The sequence below is a fragment of the Ursus americanus genome, chromosome 26 (genome assembly GCF_024610735.1).
Source record: "Ursus americanus isolate L20-20 chromosome 26, mUrsAme1.1.p, whole genome shotgun sequence".
NCBI lineage: Eukaryota > Metazoa > Chordata > Mammalia > Carnivora > Ursidae > Ursus > Ursus americanus.
Genome location: NC_142152.1, coordinates 17,949,477 through 17,974,698, shown reverse-complemented (window position 1 = coordinate 17,974,698; position 25,222 = coordinate 17,949,477). Strand labels below are relative to the sequence as shown.

At 50.0% G+C, this 25,222-nt stretch overlaps 1 protein-coding gene across 5 annotated transcripts in view; it reads right to left on the bottom strand.

Moving 5' to 3' along the window:
* Positions 1 to 20,163: 20,163 nt before the first annotated feature.
* The window catches only part of RGS6 (regulator of G protein signaling 6), a 554,007-nt gene continuing 548,948 nt past the window's right edge, over positions 20,164 to 25,222 (bottom strand). For 2 of the 5 annotated variants that reach the window (XM_045807891.2, XM_087856082.1), the window contains one exon: positions 20,165 to 25,222. In XM_045807891.2, coding sequence (XP_045663847.1) covers positions 25,172 to 25,222 — 51 coding nt within the window. In that variant the 3' untranslated portion in view covers positions 20,165 to 25,171. The other 3 variants (XM_087856087.1, XM_087856083.1, XM_087856088.1) reach the window with 2 other exon arrangements.

Below are 25,222 nucleotides of genomic sequence, written 5' to 3'. Positions count from 1 at the left end.
TAATGGGTGGAAATGGTAGCTGGTTTTAAGCAACATTTCTTAAATTATTAGTGTGGTTGGACACCTTTCCAAGTGTTCAGTAGTCATTTGTTTCTCCTCCTCTGTGAACTGTTTATTCATATCTTTCGTTCTCAGATGCCTTTCGGGGCACGTTTCCCAACTCTGCAAAGAAGTTGCAGTGGGTGGAAGTGTTCAGTGTTGGAGGTAGGGAAAGAGGGAATTGGGCTGGCAGCTGACTAAGTGGGGCACCCTGGGAAATCCAGAGACCCTGCACGCTCTTTTCTTCACACAGGCCAACTGGTTCCGGAAAGCTCCCATTTCTTTCTGTGAATAGCAAGAGGGCAACACTGAGGGGGTCCCAAGAAGGAGGGACAAAAGCTTTCTGGGAGTTAAATTGTAACTTTGTTGCCTGATGGAGCACAGCAGTACTCTGCAAGGTCACCAGACAGGGTCAAAATGGCTCCCAGGCCCACAAGTTTTGATAGTGACCACAACAAAAGATTTGCCAGACCTAAATAATAAGTTTGTCTCTCAGGAGGGGGGATGGGGTGCAATGCTCAGTAACCAAAATGAATGTGAAAATGCCCCCAGGCCTGTGGGGAAAAAGAACATCACATGAGTTGTAATCCTTAAATTTCACTGGGTTTTGCGTCAATCTGGTCATGCAGAATGCTCCCAGGAATATTTTGAGCCCAGGAGTGTCTCATTCATTCTCTCGATAAGTATTCCAGTATAGAGGTGGGAGACACTGAGGTGTCTCTTATGTGTTCACCAACCATCGTCCTTGCCTGGTCCTTCTGGGAGTTCCAAGGACAGGTCCCCCATGTGGTCCTGACAACACTCACGGGAGTCCCCGAGAAGCCCCGTACATAAGCCCACCAATGAGTCCTCCCCACGTATCTCTGGGAACTCCCAGGGGCTCACAGATGAGAGCTCCTCCAGTATTATCGGGGTCCAAAATAGCGTCTTATGCCTGCACCTCAACATGTTCCTCTGCCCAGATATTCTGGGAGAACCCAGGGAGAGTTGTATTGGAGTTCACAAACAAGGCCTCCCCTTTCTAGCATAACCTCTGCTCTAGCTGGGGGCCTCCCACTGGTCATCTGACCAGGCACTACTAGCCCTTGGTGGTGATGATGTCCCCCTCTCATTGAAGCCTTCGGGATGCCTTAGTTGCAAAATAATTTGAAGGCAAGCGGAGCAGAATCCATCTTTTTACTCTGTTAGAGAGGGAGCGGCCAAGCAGGGCTGGCTGTGACTCAGTGTTTTACATATTATTAGTCCACGGTTCTATTTTTGCTGACAGTTCTCCTGTTCTTAAGGGAATTCCGATAGAAGTCTTTATGCACTGGGCCAGGAGAGGCATGTGAATGACAGAATTATCCTTCTGATGACAGAGACTCTGCTGCTGAGTTAAGTTCATCACATCTGGCTGCTTCTCCCCCTAGAATGAACCGTTTCCAAGGAGAATCCACAGGCCTCCTTGTAAATGAATGTATTGTTCATGTCCTAGCTCAAGGATAAATGGATTTATTATAAGGTATGGGGTTGAGGTTGCCAAAGGTCAGGAGACCAGCCAGGAGAAATGCCTGACTGTTGGAGCAGAAGCCCACTGCTGGGCCCAACTGCATCCATTTCATTAGTTCTGAGACAGGGCCCCAGCAGCAGAATTTCTACTACAGCTTCTACAAAGAACCAAACACCTGTGTCCCCAGTTCTGGTCTTGCGGCACGTGGCTGTCACCTCATGTTACTCATTTCCACTTTCTGACTATCTGATGGGTGTGTCTGCTTGGTAGAAAGTAGGTCACATGAAGTCTGGAAATGGATGTGGTTTTCTGTTCTCAGTCTCTGTAGTGCAGGAAGGCATGTGAGAAGGGGTTTGGCATGACTATGAGGTGAGTCATGGTGGGCTTCTTATGGACATGTCCACCAGCTTACCAGAAATACATAGACATGGCTGACCCTCAGCTTATGTGAGAACCATGCTCAGGGATAAAGGGCTCTCATGGCTGCACACCATCCTTACGCTCTGTGGAGGCTGTTGCCGGGGTGTGAGGATTCACTCTCTCCATCCTTGTAGCTATTACATCCCTCTTGGGTAGATGAACTCCTTAGCGTACCTTGTTTTGGTATTAAATAGTTAGACAGGGCGCCTGGGTGGCTCAGTAGGTTAAGCATCTGCCTTCAGATCAGGCCATGATCCCAGGGTCCTGGGATTGGGTCCCAAGTCAGGTTCCCCACTCAGGGGGGGAGCTTGCTTCTCCCTCTTCTCCTCGCTCATGCTCTCTCTCGCTATCTCTGTCTGTCTCTCTCAAATGAATAAATAAAATCTTAAAAAAAAAACCCAGACAACTTTACTAACTTCTCTTATTCTCATTGGTTGACTAATTGATTACTGAGTGTCTATTATGTGCCATGCACTGTGATAGTATTTGGGATACTATAAACAACATGATATAGTCTCTATTCTTAGGGATCTTGCTGAATCACAGGGAAGGGGGACAAGGCATCAGGTTATTATGAGAGAGCTGTGAATCCTGGGATAGAGGGAAGGCTAAGATGACCTGGCAGTGTTGGGGTAGTGGGATGGATCATGGTGGTTATTGTTTTAGGATTGAGCACTGCAGTGAGTCCCAAAAGTCAGAGAGGGTGGAGATTGGAAAGACCTTCCTGGCCAAAGAGCCACATGTGCAAAGGAAAACTTGGGGAATACAAGACTCATGCAGAAAGGCTGAAGCATAGAGTCTGGGGTGGGGGTGGGGAGAGATAAGGACAGAGGCGTCAGTAGGGTCAGATCATGAAGGATCTGAAAATCTGTGATCTGAAATTTGGATTTCATCCTGAAGAGAATTCAGATTTTATTCTGAAGATTGCTTTTGAAGAGTTTTAAATGGTAGAATAGTGGGCTTAGATTTATGTCTTAGAAAAATAAGATGGCCACATGGCAACCATGTGGACTTAGACTGGAGGCGGCCAAGGAGAGCAGGTTGAAGAGCTAGTCCAGATAAGAAATTTTGAGACTTGAACTAGTGCAAGGCGGAAAGGGAGGATGGGCTAGGTGGGAGAGATGTATACAATTTAGACTCCACCCCCCCAGACCCAGGACAGGTCTCATCTCTATAGGATGGTGGGAATGAAGCAAAGGGAGAAGTAGATGTTTTGAGAAGTAGATGTTTTGAGGTGTTACCTGAATCTCTCAAGACTGAAGGACTTACACCTCCAGCCCCTGGAAGAATTGCCCTCAGCTGAAGACAGTTATCTTGTCCAGGGCCACATGGACAGCCTACATTAAGTGTTGGGTTGACATCAGGGTACAAAATCCACATCCCAGGTCCTTTGTCCCACCTTGACACAACTCTGAGGCCCTTTGTCCCACCCTGACACAACTCTGAGGCCCTTTGTCCCACCCTGACACAACTCTGAGGCCCTTTGTCCCACCCTGACACAACTCTGAGGGCCGTCACAGATTCAGAGCCCCCTTGGGGTTGGCTGAAGCCTAGGTTTACACTTCACTGCAGCTCAACATCTTCTTTTTCCAATCCTGCTTTCCTCCCTTCCTTTCCACAGGTGGGCATCCCAAAAGCACTTTATAGCACATTTCCTTATGCTAATCTTCATCTAAGAGGCTGTTTCATGGGAAACCCAAACCTGCAGTGGATGACATCCAACCCCTTGGCTTGTGAGCAGCGTGGATGGTGACATCATTCACTGATATGTAGACTACAGAAAGTGGAGGTGGTTTGGGAGGGAGACCATGAGTTCACCTTTGGAAAAGTTGAGCTTGAACCTCCTGAGACTTCAGGGGCTGAGACTCAATTTCAAAATCAGTGTGTAGGCTGCAAGTGTAAATTTGGGAGTCATTAGTGCTCTGGGGTTAGCTGAGCATGTCTGTCTCACCTTGGGCTTCTGCATTTGTCATTCCCTTGATGCCTGTGTGGTAGCTGGTTCCTCCTTGTCATTCAGACTGTACCTTCAAATGTCAGCTTTTCCAAAAGGACCTCTTAGTCACCCAGTCTAAAGTACCACCCACTTCTTTGTTATCACATCACTCTATTTGCCTTTCTGCACAGCACTTAGTGCGATCTGACATATTCTTATTTGTATCTCTGTCCTCCCCCAAAGGGAATGTAAGTCTCTAAAATGGAGGGTCCTTATGGAAATTGCTCGCCTTTCTGTCCCTAGCATCCAGAACAGTGCCTGGCACATGGTAGGTAACTCCGAACAATTGACTGAATGAATCTGTTCTTTGTCTGCTGTGGACATTTCTTAGATGGAATTTGTTAGACCGAGCACCCCCAGATATTGTATCAGCTGGAATTAAATCTGAAGTCCTCGAAGCCTTTGTCTCCAAGTTTCTGGCATTCTCTGAAACAAAGCCTGCCTGAAATATGGCCATTTATGCTGTGTGAATCCAGACCATCCCTTCATTGGCCACCAGTCATTTCACCTCTTGGATGATGATTCTTTTTCATTTTGCTTTCCCCTGCACCACTGGCTTGATTGGTGGTGATGAGCAGAGGGTAGTCCATTTATGTGAAACACCTGCTTCCCACCTGTGTCCCCGTGAGCAGTCAGCTTTGGACCTAGTGCAGGAAGCTGGTGGGTGTCCTTCATAGCTGAGTGGGCTTCCAGAATTTTCTCCAGGAGTCAGGTCCAAACTGGCACCATATGGGTAACCATCTGTATGTCATTTTGCCAGCATTGCATCAAATACATCTGCCGGCTTGTGAAAGAGACCAGAGGAGGGCTGGGGCACCAAGGAGGATTGACAGAAAAACTGGCCCAAGAAGAAGGCTGAGCCAGACAGAGCAGTTTCCACTTTGTGAATCAGACTGTGATTCAATTGGCCTCCTCTCCCTTAGTCATGAAACCAACAAACGTCAGCCCAGAAGGTTGTGTTCTTTCATTGCTCCCATCAACCCACTCTGAAGAGAGCAGCTAAGGTCAAGGTCAAGGTTATTTTACCTAACCTGGGGTGAAAAAGCACATCCTGGTGCATCAGATTTCCCATGGTAGGGGAACTTTCCCATGGTAGGCTCCTAGTGCTTGCATTGTAGCCAAGTCATTCATCCAACACCTGGTCAGGCTACGCTATGGGCCAATCACAAACGTTGTTCCTTGGGTCAGTGATAAGACTCACAGAACCAAGAGCCAGCACGTTTCATTGGATGGGGCTGGGGGATTACACCGGTCCAAAGTGCAGGGAAGTCTCCAGGTGAAGCTGAAGGGACTCCATTTGAAAACATTCCTTAGTTCCGCGTGTGGGATTTGCACACGTGGTTCTGCTATCGCAACCCCCCCACATACTCAACAAGATAGTGTCCCATTGGGTCATTGGGCGCTTTGCAACCTCCTCCATTATTTTATTTGTTCTTTCATGAATTCAACCATTTGATGCTTTTGAAATGCTTTTTAACTGTTACATGCTGTAGAGGCGTAGGGGGTCCAAAGTTGACTACAACAGCATCCTTGCCTGGAAGGAGCCCAGACGGGCAAGGGAGATAGATGTATGGATAATATACTGCACTCATAAAAAGGGGGCCCTTATCCCAAACTTGGGGGAAAGGGGGATCAGAGGAGGCTTCTGGAGTGGGGTGGAACCTGAGCCAAGCTCCGAGAGAGAAATCGGATTTAGTGAGGAGGGAGGAGAAGGGAAAGCATTCCAGGCACAGGCGGCAGCGTGTGTGAAGCCTGCTGGTGGGAGAAAGCAGAACTCCCAGCCTGCCGGGAGCGGTCTCCGTCTGGCCGCCGCACAGGCGCAGATGAGGCTTTGGGACACCACCCGAAGCACACGGAGAGCTCTGAAAGGATGGATTGGAGGCGTCAGAGGGTCAGACCTGAAATCCGTGGGACATGATTGCAGCTGAATTGCATGCAGAGGGCCTGGTTAGGCTGTGGCGGTGGGAAACAACTGGAATGGAATGGGAAGGAGGATGGTGGCTGACGAGATCCAAAAACAGACTTTGTCGCCGATGGGTTGTACAGGGCAGAAGGAAAGAATAGGACTCCTGCTTTAGGCTCGAGGAAATGGATGGCTGGGGATGTCACGAACATTGCCAAGGCACCTCAGGGAGGAGCAGGTGGGAACACCCTTTCCTCTTCTTCAGCCTCGGAAGGAGGCCTGGGTCTGCTCAGTGTCGAAGAAGGATCTGGGCAAGAGGCTTCAGCTACAGGGACTCGGAGGACCCTTCTGTCATCAAGAAGCCGCTCTTAGAAATGAGGCTGCTTCTCCTTGGGAAGCCCAAAGGGCACTGGCCACTAGACACTGGGCACTGGCCACTAGACACTGCCTGCCCTGGGGGAGGCAGAAGGAGGCCGCTGCCTGCGAACTCAGAGGAAGTATTTCTGCTCTGGACCTGCACTGGGAGTCTGAGGAGGGGACTCACAGCTTGCACTCACTCACACGGGGCAGGTGGAAGAGGTCGAGGGCAGGGTGTTAGCGGGCACGCCCTGGCATGCCGGGATCTCTTCCGAGGGTCAGAGGGGTGGCTAGTTCTGCCTGTGGTTAGCTGGAGACCCGAGTCCTAGCTCCTTGGTCATGTAGGCAGCAGAAGAGCTACTTGAAAGAGATCGCATGCATAGATTATACGAACACAGACCCTGCTTTCTCTGGAAAGCAATTTCAAAACCACTTCATTTTCCACCTGCATTTGGCTAATGGCCTGATTATAGCCACACTAATAACCTTCAAACACTCAGGAGCGGCCTTGGCTCTGCAAGTTCCCGCCTCCCTTCCTCCTTGCCCTATTTCATGCTTCTCTGGGACCGCAGTGACAACAGCTGTTTATTTCTCCCAGGGCCCGAGTTACTGGGAGGAGAGGCAGATGGCTGTGGGCTAATTCCTGAAGTACACTTCTGGGGACCATCAGTGCCGGCTCCCAGGCTGACATCCCACACAGGGCTACAGGTCAGAACGTGAACCATGGCCATGAATATGGATGCCGACGATGGAGACTGATTGCTTCTGTCCTGCGGGGCAAAACCGTCACCCTGGGTGGGGATGACATTTTTGCTGAGATACAGGGTCGGGGGAAGTGTTGTCTCCTGAGTCCCAAAGGCAAAATGTTTTAAGATTTAGGATACTGGCCTCTCAGAGAAAGGTGTTACTGCCAGAGGCAGCACAGAGAGGGATTTGTGTCTGCCGGACAGTCTTTCCATTCAGCGCTTTTCTCTTGCTCTGACAGCACCCAGTTAGCGGCGAGCCCGGATGGCTGGGGTCGTGAGAGGGTTTTTGTGATGGTTAAGAATCTGGACGCAGGAGTGGCAAGTTGTCATTTTCCTGTTCTAAGGACCTAGGTGTCCAGGTTCGGGGGGTGGCTGATAGTGTTCCCCCAGCTTGCTCTTTGCCCCTTCTCTTCTAGTCCAGATCCCCCCCAAGCTCCGTGGTGCAGCTCATGCCCCACCCACTGGCTCCTTGAACCCGTCTCTGGTGACTCTGGTCCACACGAGCTGACTTGCTCTCTGAGGGGCTGCATCACTGCTCCGAGCTGCAGCTGGGCACGCCACTGCAGCCTGCTTGCTGGCTCCTGGCTCTGATGGGTCTCATCTGGCCCTGAGACCATGAGCGCTCTGTAGTCAGAGACAGCGGCCCTGACTGTACATTGTTGGTCTCGGGTGGCCCTCGGTTAGGGCCGAGCAACCAGCATTCTAAGGGATGAGTCTCTAGGACATCAGTGGGGCTGGTCATTGTCACTGGCTGTCGTTATCCTGGGGCTATAGGAAAGCCTACCCAAGAGATGTCACTGAAGGCGGGTCCGTATGCTTCCCCGTAGTGTCTCTGGGCATCGGGGCTGGACAAGTCCTCAGCCTCTCAGTACGTCTGTAGGGTGCATTCTGAATTGGGTTTGTTACTCGGATGACGGGCTCCCTGCCTGGTGTAGCGGCCAACCAGAGTGCTGCCCTCTGGCCTAATATTGATGGTCTGCTAGACACGGTATATATGGCACATGACAGTGATAGCCAGGGACAGTGATTACCTGTTCAGAAGCCCACTCAGGGGTTTCTGTAATCCGGCACTTTTGGCCACGTCATTTCCTTTCCTGAAAGATCCCTCAGCAACCCTTTCATCAGGGTCTCCCTTGGCAGATGCCTACTTACCCCTTATGCCTCAGGCCAAGTATCACCCATCTTCTGTAGTTTCTTCCAACCTCTGGCCCCCAGTATTCCAAAATATTTTATACTTCCTTTCACTTTAGTGTTTTTCACATGAAGCCATATTCATTTACGTGCCTGTGCCCCCCGGCAGACTCCTGGGAACTCTTCAAGGGCACAGACTCCGCCTCGGACACCTTTCCATCCTTGACACTAGCCTGACATGTCATGAGCGCGTAATACGCACCACGCGATGGGGCTCAGTGAACTCTGATGGCAATGGAGACACTGAGATGTTTTAAGCAGGAAATGGGTGTATGTTGATAGCGCTGCTGGCTATTGACCGGAGACCAGGATGTTCCCGCAAACAGTCAAGGTCAAGCTCTGCCCCTCAGCTCAGGCAGAGGCGGTAAGGATGGAGCGGAGCAGAACTGGCAGGACTCGATGTCCAATGGGGCTGGAGGCTGCAGGAGGGGCAGTCAAGGTTGGCTGCGGGCTGTTGGGAGGTGGGGTGGCGGAGTATCACTAAGAGAGGCAGTCATCTGGGAAGAGGAGGACAGGGCTGTCAGAAGCCCGTGAAGGTCTTCCCAAGCCAAAGAAACACTCAGAGTGGTTTTTTTTTTTTTTCCCAAATAAGTAAAATGAGGATCTCTCAAATGAGCAGAATGAAGCTGTAATGGTTAGAGCAGGTAGCTTGGCTATTGGCTTCCAGGGTCGAAGGGAGACGTACACAAGCCCTGAGTCAGCTTCCAGGTGTAAGGTGTAGCTCATTTCAGCTGCTTGCTGTGAGGGCCGAGGCAGTGCGGAGTGCAAGGGCTCCAACCCCTGGAGGGACAGGAGAGGCGTCCAGCCCGTGCCAACGCCCAGACCGCTCAGAAAGCCTCCGTGCGTGCCTTGAAGGTGACACACTCCAACTTCTTCCTCTATTTCAAGTGAGACGTGATTCAGGTTTTGAAAGCAATGCCTATCTATTCCTGGGGCTGATGGCCTGGGTTAGATAGCCACTAATCTGAGCTGTTCCCCTGTCCCTCAGATCTGGAAATAGCAGTGACATGAGGAAGCAGCTTTTTGCGCTGGGGGCTGCACTGGGCTTCTTCCAAGGACACTGGGAGACTTAAGTCACCTTTCAGACTTGAGTGGGAGGCAGTGCTTGGGGTTGGCCTGTGTACCTGGAGATCTAGTGTCACGGTTCAGACAGGTGTGTGGCATGGAAACACATCTCCTTGGGTGTGTTGTTATTATGTTCGTGGGCAAACTAACCCAGCTTTCTTCAAATTATAATGATGTTTCCTGGTGACATTTCAACGATTGCCTTGACATGATAAGAAACGGAGCTGTGGTAAATGTGTGTGCTTTTCAGAGGCAGGGTCAAAAGCGGTCAACGGTGGAGGTAGGAGAGGTGGGAGAGCGAGGGAAGAAGTAAGTGCTGAGAGCTGGTGAATGCTACAGGAATGTAGAACCCGGGCCATGTTTCCTCGTAGAGAACTGTTTCTTCTTTGAGAGATTTGCTCAGATATCCAGCATCGAGGCACCGTAGACCACCCTTAACAGATAACATTGCAAATTTTCAATGTATTTGTTCAGAAATATTCCATAGAGGTATGAATTTCATATGGATCTGAATTTAGAATTCTGGGCAAGAGAAAATTATTCATAGCTTTGGTATCACCCCGAGTTAGAGACAGCGTAGGGCCCCGTCGTTGGTATCAATAATACCCCTGCCTGTTACAGCCCCCCTTTGGGGACATCAGTGCAGGTGTGCATGAAGATGACTTTAATAAACAAAATGAGGGGTTCAGCCTCGTGAGCCTGGGCGCCCTCCACCAGCAGCCTGACTCTTCAGATGGCACTAAAAGTTCCAGAAAGAAGAGGGAAGAGGTCTCTGCAACAGAGGTCAATGCTGTCACAAGCCTTTGTATTTATTCACCTGAAAGACATACAGAAGGCATTTCAGGGCCTTGGGCTCTCAAACCAGGCCGTGGATGTAGAATTTGGTGTAAATTAATATTACTAATGAAAGTTGCATGATTTCAGAGTTCCTCTGAAGATCACTCATTCTTCCCAAGGGACAGTGGAGCAGGTTAGGAGCGCTGAGGGCCCGGAAGAGGGCAGCCTTGGATGCATCATGCTGAGAACCCCAGATTGACAGATTCCTACTCTGCAAGGCTGTGTGTGTCCTGGGACCACAGCACGGCTCTCGTGGCTGTGCCGTCTCACAGAGCTATGTCATCACGGATACTTGTTTTGATGACATTTCTGCAAACAGTTCTGTTCCAAATGGTTAAAACCAACAAAAGGGCTTATGCTTCAAGGTGCAGAAAACATTCTATGAAATTACAGATCTATCCTAACCCATCTGGCGCTTTAATGGTGCACTAAAGGAATGGCCTTACTGTGTTGGAGACCTGGATCCTTCTGCTATAAATCATTATCTTTTATTTTATTTCTATTATGGGTTCCAGGATGATGCTGTTGGATGAAGACTCTGTATGCACTTTTGGGGGAAGAGAACAACAGGATCTCTCTTTGTTCTTGGGAACTCCGTATGTGACAGGCCTGTGTGTGTAGGCGCCCACCTTTATGTGGCCAAACAGAGACATATCTAAACTGGTTTTATAGGACTTGGAGGAAATGCCCTAAATAGGAAAACTGGGAGAATAAAATCTATTGCTTCTGTGAAAAGGAAAGCAAAAAGGTGACAGGAGAGCCACAAACAAAGGAGAGTCTTTCCTTAGCCATATTCAATGGAGACTGGAATTTGGTAAGAGCCAGTTTACCTTGAGCCCCACAGAGGGCTCTGATGATTAAAAAATTAAAGGAATACTGTTATCAGACTGCTTTCTGGAGAGGCAGTCCCACCAGATGGCCCTTGAAGACCAGGACGGGGAGCTCCCAGCCATTCTACACCCCTTCCCACAGTGATACAGGGCAGATGGAAATGAGGTGTGAGAGCAGAAGTCATCCAGCCTGGGGTTCACTCTATGCAGAGCACCGCACGCAGCATCGGCTTCCAAATGGGATTGGCTTTTCTTTCTAGAAGTGATGGGGACGGGGGAGGATGTTTCATCCCAGCTGCACTTCTGAGGGCAATCTGGATGAAGCTGGAGGCACACAGGCCCATCTCCTCTCACTGCTGTCTCTAGACCACTGACCGGTGAACTCTGCTCAGGAGCCCTTCTCCATCGGGAGGAACATCAGCTGGTAGTCTGTCCTCTCCTCATCCTCAGTGCCCCATCTATGCACCTCCAGGTCACCTCTCCATAGTCCCCTAGGATAGGACTCTAGTCCCCACCTTCTATGCTGTTCCCCCGTTCCGCCTCCTGCTGTCATCCCAATGGCCTCAACATCCACTGGGATGACCTTCACCTCCTCCACTTTGGCCAGCCTCCTCCTCTCCAGTTCCACTACCCCCATGGCCAGACCCCAAATTGCTCCACCTCTGAAATAATACAGTCTGAAACGCCCTTTCAAACACCACCTCCTCTCCCTCACTGCCTTTGTTCTCAGGAGGCCTGCTCCCAGCCTGCCAGCCTTTTCCACATGCCCCCTTGGACCAGGTTTGAGGTCTACTGACCCCACAGCCTTCTTCCATCCTGACCTGAGTCCTCTGAAACATCCTTCACTCATCTCGCCCTGTCCAACCCCCATATTCATTGGGTTACCGTGGGGCTTTATACTCTCCCCCAGCATCTCGTGAGTCTGTCCCCTCTCTCCTTCACTGCCAGGCCTCGCCCTGGTTTGAGTCATCGTGATGCCTCTCTTTGGTCTGTAGCTCTGACATTTCTTCTTCCTTCACCCTCATTGCAGGCCTCCATACTCTGCACGCTCCAGTCATGGGCTCCACTCACTGCTCCCTAAACAGGCCAGAAGTTTTCATGCCACCCTCGTCCTGTCTTCCTTCTACGTAGGAATAGTTGCATTTTATGTGTAGTTGTGCCTCTCTGCCCTGTGTCCCAGGTGGTTGGTTACATGTCTTTATCTTCTAGAAGGTGTGGTCTTTGAGGACAAGGACCACTTTTACCCATAATCTAAGCAGCTAGCACAATGCCTGTCACATGACCAATGTCAATAAATATTTATAGACATAATTGTCCCCGGATGTGCCTTCCATTAGAACTGCCCCCCTGGGTCATTTGTCAGGTCAGCTACCAAATCCTGCCTCATTCGATCTAGCTTCTTTGGGGGAGAGGCACTCCTGCCTTCTGCCAGTTCCTCCTTCCTCTGGGGGGCCAGCTGCTGGGTGGTCTTTCCTGTTCTGATAACATGAGGCTGGGTTGTGGAGGGGGTGGGAGGGGCAGCAGGGAACTGGGGAATGGCCCGGAACACTGCGCGAGTGAACTGGCATAAGTTCTGTGGGCTTGCCAGCTGGCACCATGTAGGAGAGCCAAAGGGAAAGTTGGTTTTCTCCAGCCCAAAGCTCAGACTCCCGAGCGCAGTCACGAGCCTTAGTGCTAAAGGCTTAGGAGTGAGAAGTATCAAGGTCACCTCTGCTTAATGGCTGACCGCAGAGGGGCCTTGTGAATGTTGTGTGTGTGTTCATGTGTGTGGATGTTGCCAGCCACTGGTTATGTCCAGAGAGCTAATAATATGCTTCCACAGTGGAACTAGAGGAAGAGCCAATGATCCAGTTTGTAATTTATTGTTTGGTTTGACCCCAATGTCTTCCCCTCGTTTCTGACCTGATGGGTTCCTCTGCAGGCTCAGTGGGTTCCTGTTGGCAAAGTCGTGCATGCATAGAAGCATTTAACAATAGATTGGCTCGGGGTGCCTGGGTGGCACAGCGGTTAAGCGCCTGCCTTCGGCTCGGAGCGTGATCCCAGCGTTATGGGATCGAGCCCCACATCAGGCTCCTCCGCTATGAGCCTGCTTCTTCCTCTCCCACTCCCCCGGCTTGTGTTCCCTCTCTCGCTGGCTGTCTCTATCTCTGTCGAATAAATAAATAAAATCTTTAAAAAACAAAAAACAATAGATTGGCTCATACACACACATCTGCGTGTGTGTGTCTGTGTGTGTGTGTGTGTGTGTGTGTGTGTGTGTGTGTGTGCACATACATGAAGCATCCTTAAGCCCTAAGTCAGGGACCTGTCTTCCAGAAGGGGAACCCAGGACTGGTTGTTTTGTGAGGGTGACAAGCAGAGAACCAGTGGAGGGGATTGGAATTGGTTTAAAGAAATTCTGGGTGTAGCCAGACTGCAACACACAGGCTTTTACCCTCCATCTTTGGTTAGAGAAGTAGATAGGAGTTACATGTCTTTTCTGAACTTCAATCAAACTCTCTTCCCATACAGTTCTCAGGCTGAAAGACCCATAGGAAGCTCTAGTCCAGGGATCACATCTGACTGTGTTATCAGAATCACCTAAGATTACATTTTCTCCAGTTTTATTAAGATTTAATTAACATATCACCTTGTATTAGCTTTAGGTGTACAACAGAATGATTTGATATACGTATATATTGTAAAATGACCACCACAGTAAGTTTAGTTGCTGTCTTAGCAAATTTCAAATATACAGTACAATATTGTTAACTATAGTCTCCATGCTGTACAGTAAATCCCCAGAATTTATTTTTCCTATAACTGGAAGTTTGTACCTTTTGACCACCTTTATCCATTTCCCCCGTCTCCCATCCCTGCCTCTGGCAATCACCAATCTGTTCTCTGTTTCTGTGAGTTTGGTTTTTATAGATTCCACGTATAAGTGAGATCACACAGTATTTGTCTTTTTGGTCAACTTATTCCTCTTATCATAATATCCTCAAGGTCCATCCATGTTGTCTCAAATGGCAAGATTTTCTTCTTTTTTATGGCTGAATAATATTTTATATATATTTTCTTTATTATATTATTATTTATTTTATATATCTCCTTTTCTCCCACATTTTCTTCATCTGTTCATCCATTAATGAACACATAGGTTGTTTCCATGTCTTGGCTATTGTGAATAATGCTGCAGTGAGCATGGGCGTGCAGATGTCTCTTCAAGACCATGATTTCATTTCCTTTGGCTATACACCCTGACATGGAAGTCCTGGATCATCTTGGAGTTCTAGCTTCACTTTCTTGAGGTAGACCTGTACTGTTTTTCGTGGTGGCTGCACCAATTTACATTCCCACCAACAGTGCACAGGGGTGCCTTTTTCTCCACCTCCTCATCAACATTTGTTATCTCTTATCTTTTGGATAATAGCCATTCTAGCAGGTGTGAGCGGACATCTCATTGTGGTTTTGATTTGCATTGCCCTATGATGAGTGATGTCGAGCACTTTTTCACGTACCTTTTGGCCATTTGTGCATCTTCATTGGAAAAATGTCTGTTCAGCTCCTCTGTCCATTTTTAAATTGTTTGTTTTTTTGGTATTGAGTTGTGTGAGTTCTTCATATATTTTGGATACTAACCTGTTATGGTTTGCAAATATCTTCTCCCATTTAGTAGGTTGCTTTTTTTTTAAAGATCTTATTTATTTATTTGACAGAGATAGAGACAGCCAGCGAGAGAGGGAACACAAGCCGGGGGAGTGGGAGAGGAAGAAGCAGGCTCACAGCAGAGGAGCCTGATGTGGGGCTCGATCCCAGAACGCCGGGATCACGCCCTGAGCCGAAGGCAGACGCTTAACGACTGTGCCACCCAGGCGCCCCAGTAGGTTGCCTTTTTATTTTGTTGATGGTTTCCATTGCTGTGCAGATAGGATTACTTACTAAAAATGGAGATTCCTGGGGTCCTCCTCAAACCTCCTGATTTGGAGCCTCTGGACATAGGGCTTGGCATTCTTTATTTTCAACATTTGCCTCAGGGGGCCTGAGGTACCATGAGCTGCCTAAGGCCACACAGCTAATGGTGGCACATCCAAGACTAGAACCCGAGTCTTCTGACCCCATCAAGGGCATTTTCTCTTACAGCTTGAATGTCCCTAGGGCTTAACGCTTTGGGAAACAAGGCTCATATTAGATGCAGGAGAGTGCATTGAGTGGATCTCTTATCCCACGGACCACTAATCCATCTAATTTAATTAGCTCCTTACAAGGCGGGGCTCAAGGGCTTGAATCCCCAGAGCAGGCAGAGACAGTTGAAACAGACCACTTGCTCTGGGATGACCTGGTAACTGCTGACCCTGTCTTTGCAACTAGGTAGGATTTCAAAGTCCTCTGTGTCTACCTCCACCCACGCTCCCTGGGGACCAGCCCTGCTCTCTTGGTGACCTAGAAAAACAGGCTTGGATTTCTTTCTGGTCTGTAGCTGTCTCATCTCCCTCCCTTCCACCCTCTCTCCTTCCTTTCCTCCTCCTCTTTGGCCTCCTTCTCCCATCCCTCCTCCCCTCCCTCCTCCTCCTCTCCCATTCTCCCTCTCTCCTCTACCGTAACGTGATTCAGATACTATACAATTTACTCATTTAAAGTATACAAGTCAATGTGTTTTAGTATTTTCATAGACTAGTGCAACATCACCACAATCAGTTTTAGAACATTTTCATCACCCCTGAAAGAAATCCCATAGGCATTAGCAATGACTTTTCTGCCCCCTCTTCTGGCCTACCCCACCCAGCCCTAGGCAATCACTAACCCACTTCCTGTATCTATAGATTGGCTTTTTCTGCACATTGCTAATAAATGGAATCATACAATATATGGTGTTTTGTAGCTGGCTTCTTTCGCTTAGTATGTTTTCAAGGCTCATCTGTGTTGTACTATGTATCCGTGCTTCATTCCTCTTTATGGCTAGATAATAGTCCATTGTATGGATGTATCGTATTTTGCTTACGCATTTATCAGTTGACAGACATTTGGATTATTTCCATTTTTGGTTATTATGAATAGCGCTATAAGTTTTTGTATGGCCATATGTTCTTATTTTTTCTGGGTGTATACTCAGGAGAATAGCTGGGTCATATGGCAATCCCATGTTTGACCTTTCGAAGAAATGCCAAACTGCTTTCCAAAGTGGCTGCACCATTTTACGTCCCCACCAGCAGTGTATGAGAACTCCAGTTTCCTCGCATCCTCCCCGACACTTGCTATTATCTGTGTCTTTGGTTACGGCCTACCTAGTGCGTGTGAAGTGGTATCTCATTGTGTTTTTGATTCGCGTTTCCCTGACGACTTACGGTGTTGAGCGTCTTTTCATGTGTTTGTTGAGCATATTTTCTTTAAAGAAATGTCTATATAAATCCTTTGCCCATCTTTTAATTGTGTTGTCTTCTTATTATTGAGTTTTAAGAGATATATACTATAGATATAAGTACCTATCAGTTGTGTAATTCTCATATATTTTCTCCCGATCTAGGGATTATCTTTTCACTTACTTTGATGCACAAAAGTTTTTATTTTGATGAAGCCCAATTTCCTAGTTGTTATTGTTTGTATTTTTGGTGTTATATATAAGAAACTATTGCCTGTTCCAAGGTCGTGAAGATTTGTCTCTATATTTTCCTCTAAGACTTTTGCAGTATTAGTATCTTTGATCCATTTTGAATTCATTTTTATATGGTGTGATGCAGGGTCCAACTTCATTCTTCAACTTTATTTAGTTGTTCCAGCACCATTTGTTGAAGAGACAATTCTTTGTCCCACCAAACTGTTTTGGTGCTCTTGTTCAGGATCAATTGACCATAATTGTATGGATCTATTTTTAGACTCTTAATTCTATTCCATTGACCTATATGTCTACCCTTATACTAGTACCACAGTGTATTGATTACTGTAGCTTTAGAGTAAATTTTGAAATTGGGCACATTGACTTTCTATGTCTACTTTCCAGCACGCACAGCAAAGTGGAAGGGCCTGAGTTGATGGGTTGAGGACATGTAAGGAGAGGTAGGTCTGTGGGAAGCATAAGGGATCAAGATTCTGGAGGCCTGGTTTTTTAATCCATAGCCCCATGTAACCTTATGTAAGTCATCTCATATTTCTGGGCCTCTGTTTCCTTTTCTGTAGAATGAAGACTCTGGGCCAGTTAATTATTAAAGGAATTTTTAATTCTAATAGTCTTGAGGCACGGGACTCAGTTTCCCTAGGCAAAGTCTATCACAGGACCCCCTGACGTTATGACCAAGCATTCATTAGACATTCATTCTCGTGGAACTTAGGTATGAGACAGGAAATGTACAAGATGATTCTGGATTATCTTGCCATATCAGATAGTTAACAAAGCTATCAAAGACCTCCAAGGTCATGTCTAAAGGACTCAGGAGCCAACTTGAAGAGGCTCTTACTTGCCCCAAATGGGACACTTTGGATATCAATAAAGATAATAAATGTGATAGACTGAAATACATCAAATATATTTAAATTCATGAATTCATAATGATGTTTATAAACCTTCAACTATTTGGAACTTTTGGATTTTGAGGTCTCTCACCACGAGAACCCCAGGTCATCTCTTCCTCGTGGCCTGGGTTTCATGGCTGTACCACTCTACCCTAGATCCCTATGTCCCTGGGGTCAGTGTACGCACTTTGCTTCCAGGTATAGCTTACCACTTCATTATTCTGTGTTAATCTATTTGGAAAAGGACTGGGAAAGCCCCAGAGTTATTGGTAGTGGTTTACAAAGCACTACTTGCTAACTGAATAAATAAAGATTCACTCTGATATGCACCATTGCTTCCCTTTGCTTTCGAAGAAGTAGCTTCTGGAAGATGAATAATCATGCATTCTCAGCGTGTAGGTTCTGTCCTCATCTGCTTTCTCAGACAGGAGCTCATGGATTTGGGGGGCTTAAAAAGGACTTTTTACTCAAGAAGTTGTGGCCAACGAGCCTTGGGGTGGCTGGGAGTGGGGGCCTGGACTCCAGGCCCTGCTCCGCTACCTGACCTCTCCGCCTTCCCCCTCTGTGCCTGTTTCCTTACGTTTAAAAACAGAACATCAAGGAATGTTCTGCAGATATATGCAACAATGTGCATTGTGCTAAGTGAGAAGCTAGACTCAAAAGGCCACATACTGTATGATTCCCATTATGTGGCTTTCTGAAAAAGGCAGAACTATGGGGTCAGAAAACAGATCAATAGTGGCCAGGAGCAGGTGAGTGAGGAGAGGGGATTAATTATAAAGAGTCACAAGGGAACTTTTGAGGGTGATAGAATTACTCTCTATCTTGATTTTTGATGGTGGTTACATCACTGTGTAAGTTGGTCAAAATTTATAATGCTGTATCTAAAAAGTGAATTTTACTGTAGGTAAATTATACTTCAATAAACACAAAAATGCGGGGCGCCTGGGTGGCTCAGTCGGTTAAGCGTCTGCCTTCGGCTCAGGTCGTGATCGCAGGGTCCTGGGATGGAGCCTGGCGTCAGTCTCCCTGCTCAGTGGGGAGTCGGCTTCTCCTTCTCCCTCTGCCCCCGTTCCCGTTCCCTCTCGTGCATTCTCTCTCTTTCTCTCAAATAATAATCTTAAAAAAACCCCGCAAAAATGTGAACCGTGCACACCCACACACAAACACATACACACACACAGACACTATGGAACTTGAAAATCTCCAAGGTCCCTCTCGGTGCCATGATTCACTGGTTCTGCACTGAAGGCACTCTCATGGGCAGGGTGGTCCCGGACAGGGAAGCAGGAAGAGATGCCCCGGGCCTCAACTCCTACCCTTCCCCAACACCAAGCAGTCTTTCTGTGATGTAATGGGCAAAAGAGGAAACACGGCTTCATTCATTCGGTTGGCCATTTAGGAACAAGGCCTGTCCCTCCACAGACACATGTGTGTCTGTGTGCATGCCGAACATTCTCGGAGGACAGGCCTTGCCCAGCTGCGCGTCCTAGGTCTGAGGTCTGAATCATTGGCCTGAAATGGAATATTTACGAACAAGAGCTCAGAATCTAAATCCCAATGAAGCAGCCACGGAGGCCTGTCAGGCAGGTGGGAATCTAGATGGAGGAGGTGGGCTTCCGCTTCCATTTTCCATGCAAGATCTGAAGGAAGAGCCCCCCCAGCCCTCTGCTCTGCTACTTACTGAGGCCTAACGGGATCGCTGAGACCATCCGGTGACACACGGCGAGGGAACCAGGTCCTAGCTAGGAAGAGGAGGGCAAGGGGCCTGATACAGGTAGAACTTCCCTGCTACCTGCACTGGCCAATAAGCCACAGCCTCCCCGCTGGCAGGAAGAGCCAACCATCTGTCTGTCTGTCCAGGGCCAGGCTGCAGGGAAAGCTGCCCAGAAGGGATTTGCAACCGTGTTCCCCCTTCACCGCCTCTCAGCCCCTCTCTCAGTTGCAGCAATCGCTAATACCAGCTCCCATTTCATGGGCGCTTCCTACGTGCCAGGCACATCTCATTCACGGCAGCCATAAGATTTTAAAATTCTTATCCCTGTTTTACAAATGAGGGAACTAACACTCGAACCGAGGATGTGTGGCTCGGCCTCTGCAATCAGGGGCTGTTTCTCTCTTTTGTCTGCTGAAATACACCAGACCTGGCCAGGCTAGCTCCAGGGCCCTGGGGGGACAGAGCCCACGCTTAAAGGGGGCGGGAGCATAACAGAGAGCTCTGTTCCCGAGGGGGCTCATGCCAGCTACATCCCCCACTCTGAGCCCCTTTAGAATAAGCCACACCCTGTAGCTTCTCCTTGGCCAGGGAGTCCTGCCCCTCGGTGTACGGGGTCAGAGACAGACCGTGTAACCCCACTGCGATGCTGAAGGGCTGGCTACAGGGAAAGGGGTCCAGCCGCATGCGCTGGAAGTCCCAGAAAGGGAAGCCAGGAGATCATGTGGGCACTTCTGCTCAGGACGGCAGACTGAGGGAAAGCACGCCATCAGAACTCTGTGGCCCAGTGGGGGATATGCCCCTCAGAGGGCCTCCTGGTTGCTTCTTCAAGCCACAGAGTTTGGAGGCTGCCACATTCCAGAAAAGGTCCTAAGAGATGGCCTGTTGGTCCCCTGGAAGCTGGGACTAATGAGCAATTGGCACCAAGGGAAGGGATAGCCACATGCCCTTTGTGTCAGAAGTCCCCAAAAGGGGGCGGAGAGGAGAGGATTGCAGTGTGGATCACAGACATTCCTAGGTGGGCACAGCTCTTAGTGTTAAAACTGGCAGCCCAAGTCCCCCTCCACCCTGGCCCTGAGCAGATCTCTGCTCTTGGTGGTCAGCAGGATACACAGATGGTTAAAGGAAGATTCTGGAAATAAGCCAGCTGGCTCTGCTGGGTAGGAGGAGTTCTGGGTTCCCTGGAGGTGGTGGACTTGATCCAGGAGGACAGGGAAGCAAGGCTTTTTTGGGGTGGGCCAAGACCTAACAGTGGGATACACTACAGACTTGACAATTCAGGTGCTGTGGCTGGTGTGGACTTGGTCTTGACTGTGTGGGGCAGGAAGCCCTGCTCTGGGAGGTGGCCCAGGCGGTGGGAGATGAGTTGGTTCCTATGCAGGTGTGACTGAGGACCCATTCCCATGCCTCTAAGATCACTGCTATTTTCAGGAGCGAAGTTTCTGCCACTGGAGCGAGCTGCTAGGTACCAGCCTTGTTATTAATGGAGAGATCGCAGCAGTGTGTGGCTCCTTTTCCCCTCATTCTTGTCCTGCTCTTGTCAACCTGACTTCCAGGCTCTCAGAACCCTGCTGCTTCAGTATTAGTGGGAGATGGGATTGTCTGTCGCTTAGGAAACCGAGGCTCCCTGTAAGGAGCACCATCTGTATGTAGCAGACTTCAATCTTGGGACTTTATGTAAGGGCATCAGAGTGGTGTCTGGTCACTGCTGGTGTTCATCAGGCCACTGGATTTTGTGGCTGAGCACAAACAAGGGGGCAGAGAGGCCATGCAGCCAAGGAGAACTTGAGAGTTGGGGGCTCTAGCCTACCAGTGACACAATTGTCCCAACCTAGCAGGATGAGTCCCACACCCCAGAGATCTGGCTTTCCTCAGCTTTCTACTAGGGAGTGAGGGGGGAAACAGACTGTGTGTGTGTGTGTGTGTGTGTGTGTGTGTGTGTGTGTGTGTGTGAGATTAACGGGGCTGGGTGGGGAGTGGGGAAGGAAGAGAGGTGGTACATCTTTTTTTTCTAGCAATAAATCCTGCCCAATAAACCCCCAAACCAAGGAGGCACACAGAGTTAGCTGGATTAGAGTGGGTTCAAGTCATTTATTTTTAGACTGTACCAGCATGTTTGGTTCTGGGGTCCAATCCCCAAATTCCAGAAAAATAAACTAATGAGAACCACATGCACTATGAGAAGGCCATTCCGACTTGTCCGTGATCATGCTGTGAGTGGGCATAGTATATAGACCAGGAGCCCTCCCTGGACAGCTGACAGCAGCTGGCTCTGAGCCCTCCTTGGGACTGGGGAGAGGGCCAAGACTGGATCATTTGGACCCTGTCCCTTTAAGGCCCGGAGCCCCTTATTGCTACATTTGCTACTTTGCTACTTGATGGCCCCTGGGTCGTGCCCAGGGGAGGACTTATCACTGGGTGGTACTAATGAGGAGGCTGCTGGCATTTGTCCTTGCCACTGTGACCATAGCACAGAACTCTTTTCAGAGGGTCTCGGGATGAGTTACGGGGATTCATTTGGCTACTATTTAACTATGCCACATAGGGTCCTTGCTACATACTCAGCTTGGCCAACACAGCTGGAGGCCGGTGGCCCGTTATGTCCCCCCAACCCCAGGGCTTTCCAGCTTCTGGACCTTGTGGGAACACCTCCCTCCAACATATTCTGCAAGGTCCAAAGACCAACAGCCTGTTATTCTTTCCAGCGTGGGGCAAGGCTTCTTACTGGTGGCTTTTGAAGCCCATGCGTTTGGAGCACAATGGGAAGGGTGCATTTTAGGAGAAACATCAACTTCCACCAATAGCCGAAAGGCCGGCTGGGTGGCAGGCTCCGGGTTCAGGGTCGTGTTGGTGAGGTAGTTTGATCACACCGGCAATCCTGCCAGGAAAAGCGCGCCTGGAGCACGTCCCCACACGTTCACTGGTCTCAGCAACAACTCGGAGTGGTGAGCGGGGCCCTGGGGTTCTGGCCTGTACCTGACCCCTTGGCCTTGGTGGGCCCGGGGCACCGCTCAGCTGACTGCGTTTGTGGGCTGGGCCCCGCTGTGCTCCTGGGGGACAGCCACACCTGACGGTAGAACAAAGTATCACTTTCTGGAAGGGATGGAGCCCTCTCCCCAGCGAGGGAGTGCCTGTTGCTTGGGCGGAGCCCTCTGGCTGTTGCCGGCCTCCAAGTTTTCTTCTTCCCCTGAGGCACAGGTGATCTCAGTCCGATGTCCAGTGCCTGGCCCCCGCGCATCTGACTTGCTGGCTGGGTGGTCGCTTCTGCGGCTGCCCTGAAGCTTTGGCTGTGGGGCTGCCAACATGATCTGTGTCCTGGGAGCTCTCAGTGGGAAGAGTCCCGGGTCCAGAGACTGTGCCCAGTCAGGAGAGCTAAGGAAGCTTCCAGAGACAGGGAAAACTGCTTTGCTATGAAACTGCCTTCAAAAGTCTAATCTGGTTTGAAGTTTTGGCGGTGTAGACCAGGCCGATGGGGAACTGGCCAAGACCATATTTTCCACGTGTGCTTGCATTCTCAGGTCTGCATAGTACACTGACCTTGGACCGGCCAGCTGGGCAGACCAATGCCACCCCCCACCCCTCGCATTACTTGGCTTGATCTACTGGGGAGCGCATGGTGGTCACAAGACCAAGCACACCTGGTTGGGAGACGGGGTGATGATGGGGTTTATTGCTCTGAGTCTGAATGAATCTGGAGCACCCTTACCTCTATTGAGCCTGCTGGCCCACCCTTCCCTCTGGATGTCCCCAGGCCTGTTTGGAAACCTTCAGCCTATGCCGTCTCAGGGGTACAGCCCACTTGGCTCTGGGTGGGCCCTCTGGGGACCTCCAGAGGCTGGCCAAGGAGCAGCAGCCAGGAGGACTGGGGAAGCCAGCCCTGCCCTGTCCACAGCCCATGGGGAGGGGCAGGAGGCAGCCAGGCCTTTGCCCTGGGTAACTGAGGGCACTGAGGCACCTGCGGTTCTAGAACTTCCTCTGCCCACATACCCTGTGCCTCGATGTCAACACAGCTTAGGGACCCTTGACAGGGAGGAGCTTCTTTGGGGTGAATGTTGGGTGCAGAGAAACTTGGGCTGTGTTTTGGTTCTGAAAGCAAGGAGATAAAAATGGGTGAAACAAGGAAAGGAAACCAAAGACCCCATAAACATGGGATAGGGCTTCTTTTCATTCACTTAATCATCAAGTAGTCACCAAGTATCTACAAGGGCCAGGACCCGTGCTGAGGTGGTGTGGAACCGGGGTGTGGAACCGGGGTGTGGAAGTGCCTGATGAGAATTCGGGTCTATATTGCCACTGCTGGAGACAACCTGAGGACCCAGTGCATGTCATCTCTCTACTCTCTACTGTACCTGGCAGACGGAGCAGCTACCGCCAGTGGGGGAAACTGAGGCATAGTGGTCAAGAGCCCACAGGGGTACTACTGTAGCCAAGTCTCCTAATGCCCCCGGTGGCCCTGCTGTGAGGGATAGAAGGCTGGTGCCCTGGGAACAGGGCCCTGGGGAATCAGACCTACGACGGCACGGAAGTGGGGCTGCAAAGATGGTCACAGAGGCACCCAGGAGGCAGGGTCTGCAAACAAGCTTATGAGCCTTTGGTCACCAGCTGGTGAATTTGCCTACATGAGTAAAGAAATACCAGTGATCACTTTTTTTTTTTTTTGCTTCTATGTTTGCTGTTTATACACTCCCCAGGGAAAATTTTCACCTATGGCCAAAAATAGATCGAAGGAGGCTAGTTCTAGCAGGTGGAGTGAGTGTCTGAATTCAAAAGCATGTTGCTTAATACCGCTCCGCCTGTGGGCTCACGGGCGTCACGATGGTGACAGTGACAATGAGGAGAGTAACAGCTACCGTTTGCAGAGCCCCTACTACGCGCCAGGCACCTGACTCGGTGCTTTACATACATTACCTCACGGCCGATTGGCAGATAGTCATTTTGACGCACACATGGAGCACAAGCGGATTTTTTGCAGGTTTTGCTTTGTGTCTGCTTTTTCCCTTTGGACCAACTCTGTTTAGTGGGTGCCTTTGCTGGGCTGTCAGAGAAGCATCTGGCCCTGGCCTAGGCCCTCTGTAGCAGGGTCAGCCCCCACTTCAGACGCACCTGAGACCTGGCCCAGCAGGGGCCCGGCCAAGCCCGTCAGGATGCACAATGTGGGCCACAGCCACCAGCTGTGTGACCCAGCCACCTCCCCCCACCCCGGGGGCCGGGAGTGCTCCCAGCTTCCACGGGGGCTGCCGGAGGGGAGGATCCCAGTGGCCCCTGAGTTCATGGCCATGTTTATTTTGAGTAAAACACGAGGGAACAAGCCAAGGAGAAGGGGCAAAAACAGAGTAAGTTAGGAAATAATATATGTTTAAAAAGATGGTCAGAACCTCCACGGCTGTCAAGCTATAAGCTCGTTCATGGACACCAGTGCTTCCTCTGGTGGGGGACCCTTGAGGCATGTGACAGGACCCCAGGGCAGCCCCACGCCCGTGGGGACCTCTTGGAAACCTGGCCTCCAGCAGGCTAAAAGAACGGGTGGTCTCGCAATTGGCGAGGTTGCTCAGCACTGTCGCCACGACAGGGACATGTCGTGCCTTACACAGACACGGGCGAGGCAGGGGGCCGTCGGGACACAGTGGCTGTCACTATGGGGGGTGCGGTGGGTGCACCAGAGCCGGTGGGGAGGCGGGGTATAATACTGGATGTGCTCAGGGCCAGGCGGTCCCTCTCGCGTGATCCCCCAGACAGAGGGAAGAGTGGCGGGAATCAGATTATAATCTCAAGTGATGGTCACGACAGGAGCTCCACGAGGTGGTGTGCCCCGAACGAGCTAGGGCCCGGGGCCTCCTCGAGAACAGGGTGTCGACGCACGACTGTACAAGGAAGAGAGGGCTGTAAACAGGGCCTCTGCAGGGCCGACCCCAGGCGCTGTGGACTTGCTCTCTATGGTGTCCCCGGTCACCCACCGAGTCTCCCCTCTGCTGCCCGTCCTCGCCCTCACTCCTTCTCTTTCACAGTGACCAGGTCTCCCCGTAGGGAGACTCTGTCCGTGGAGGTGGAACGCCGCCGCCTGCCCGTGGGGTCGTCGGGCTCGGGCCCTGCGGGGGGAACCGTCAGGAGGACTGCATCAGGCCGGTGAGGCGCTTGCCCGCCAGCGACTTTCC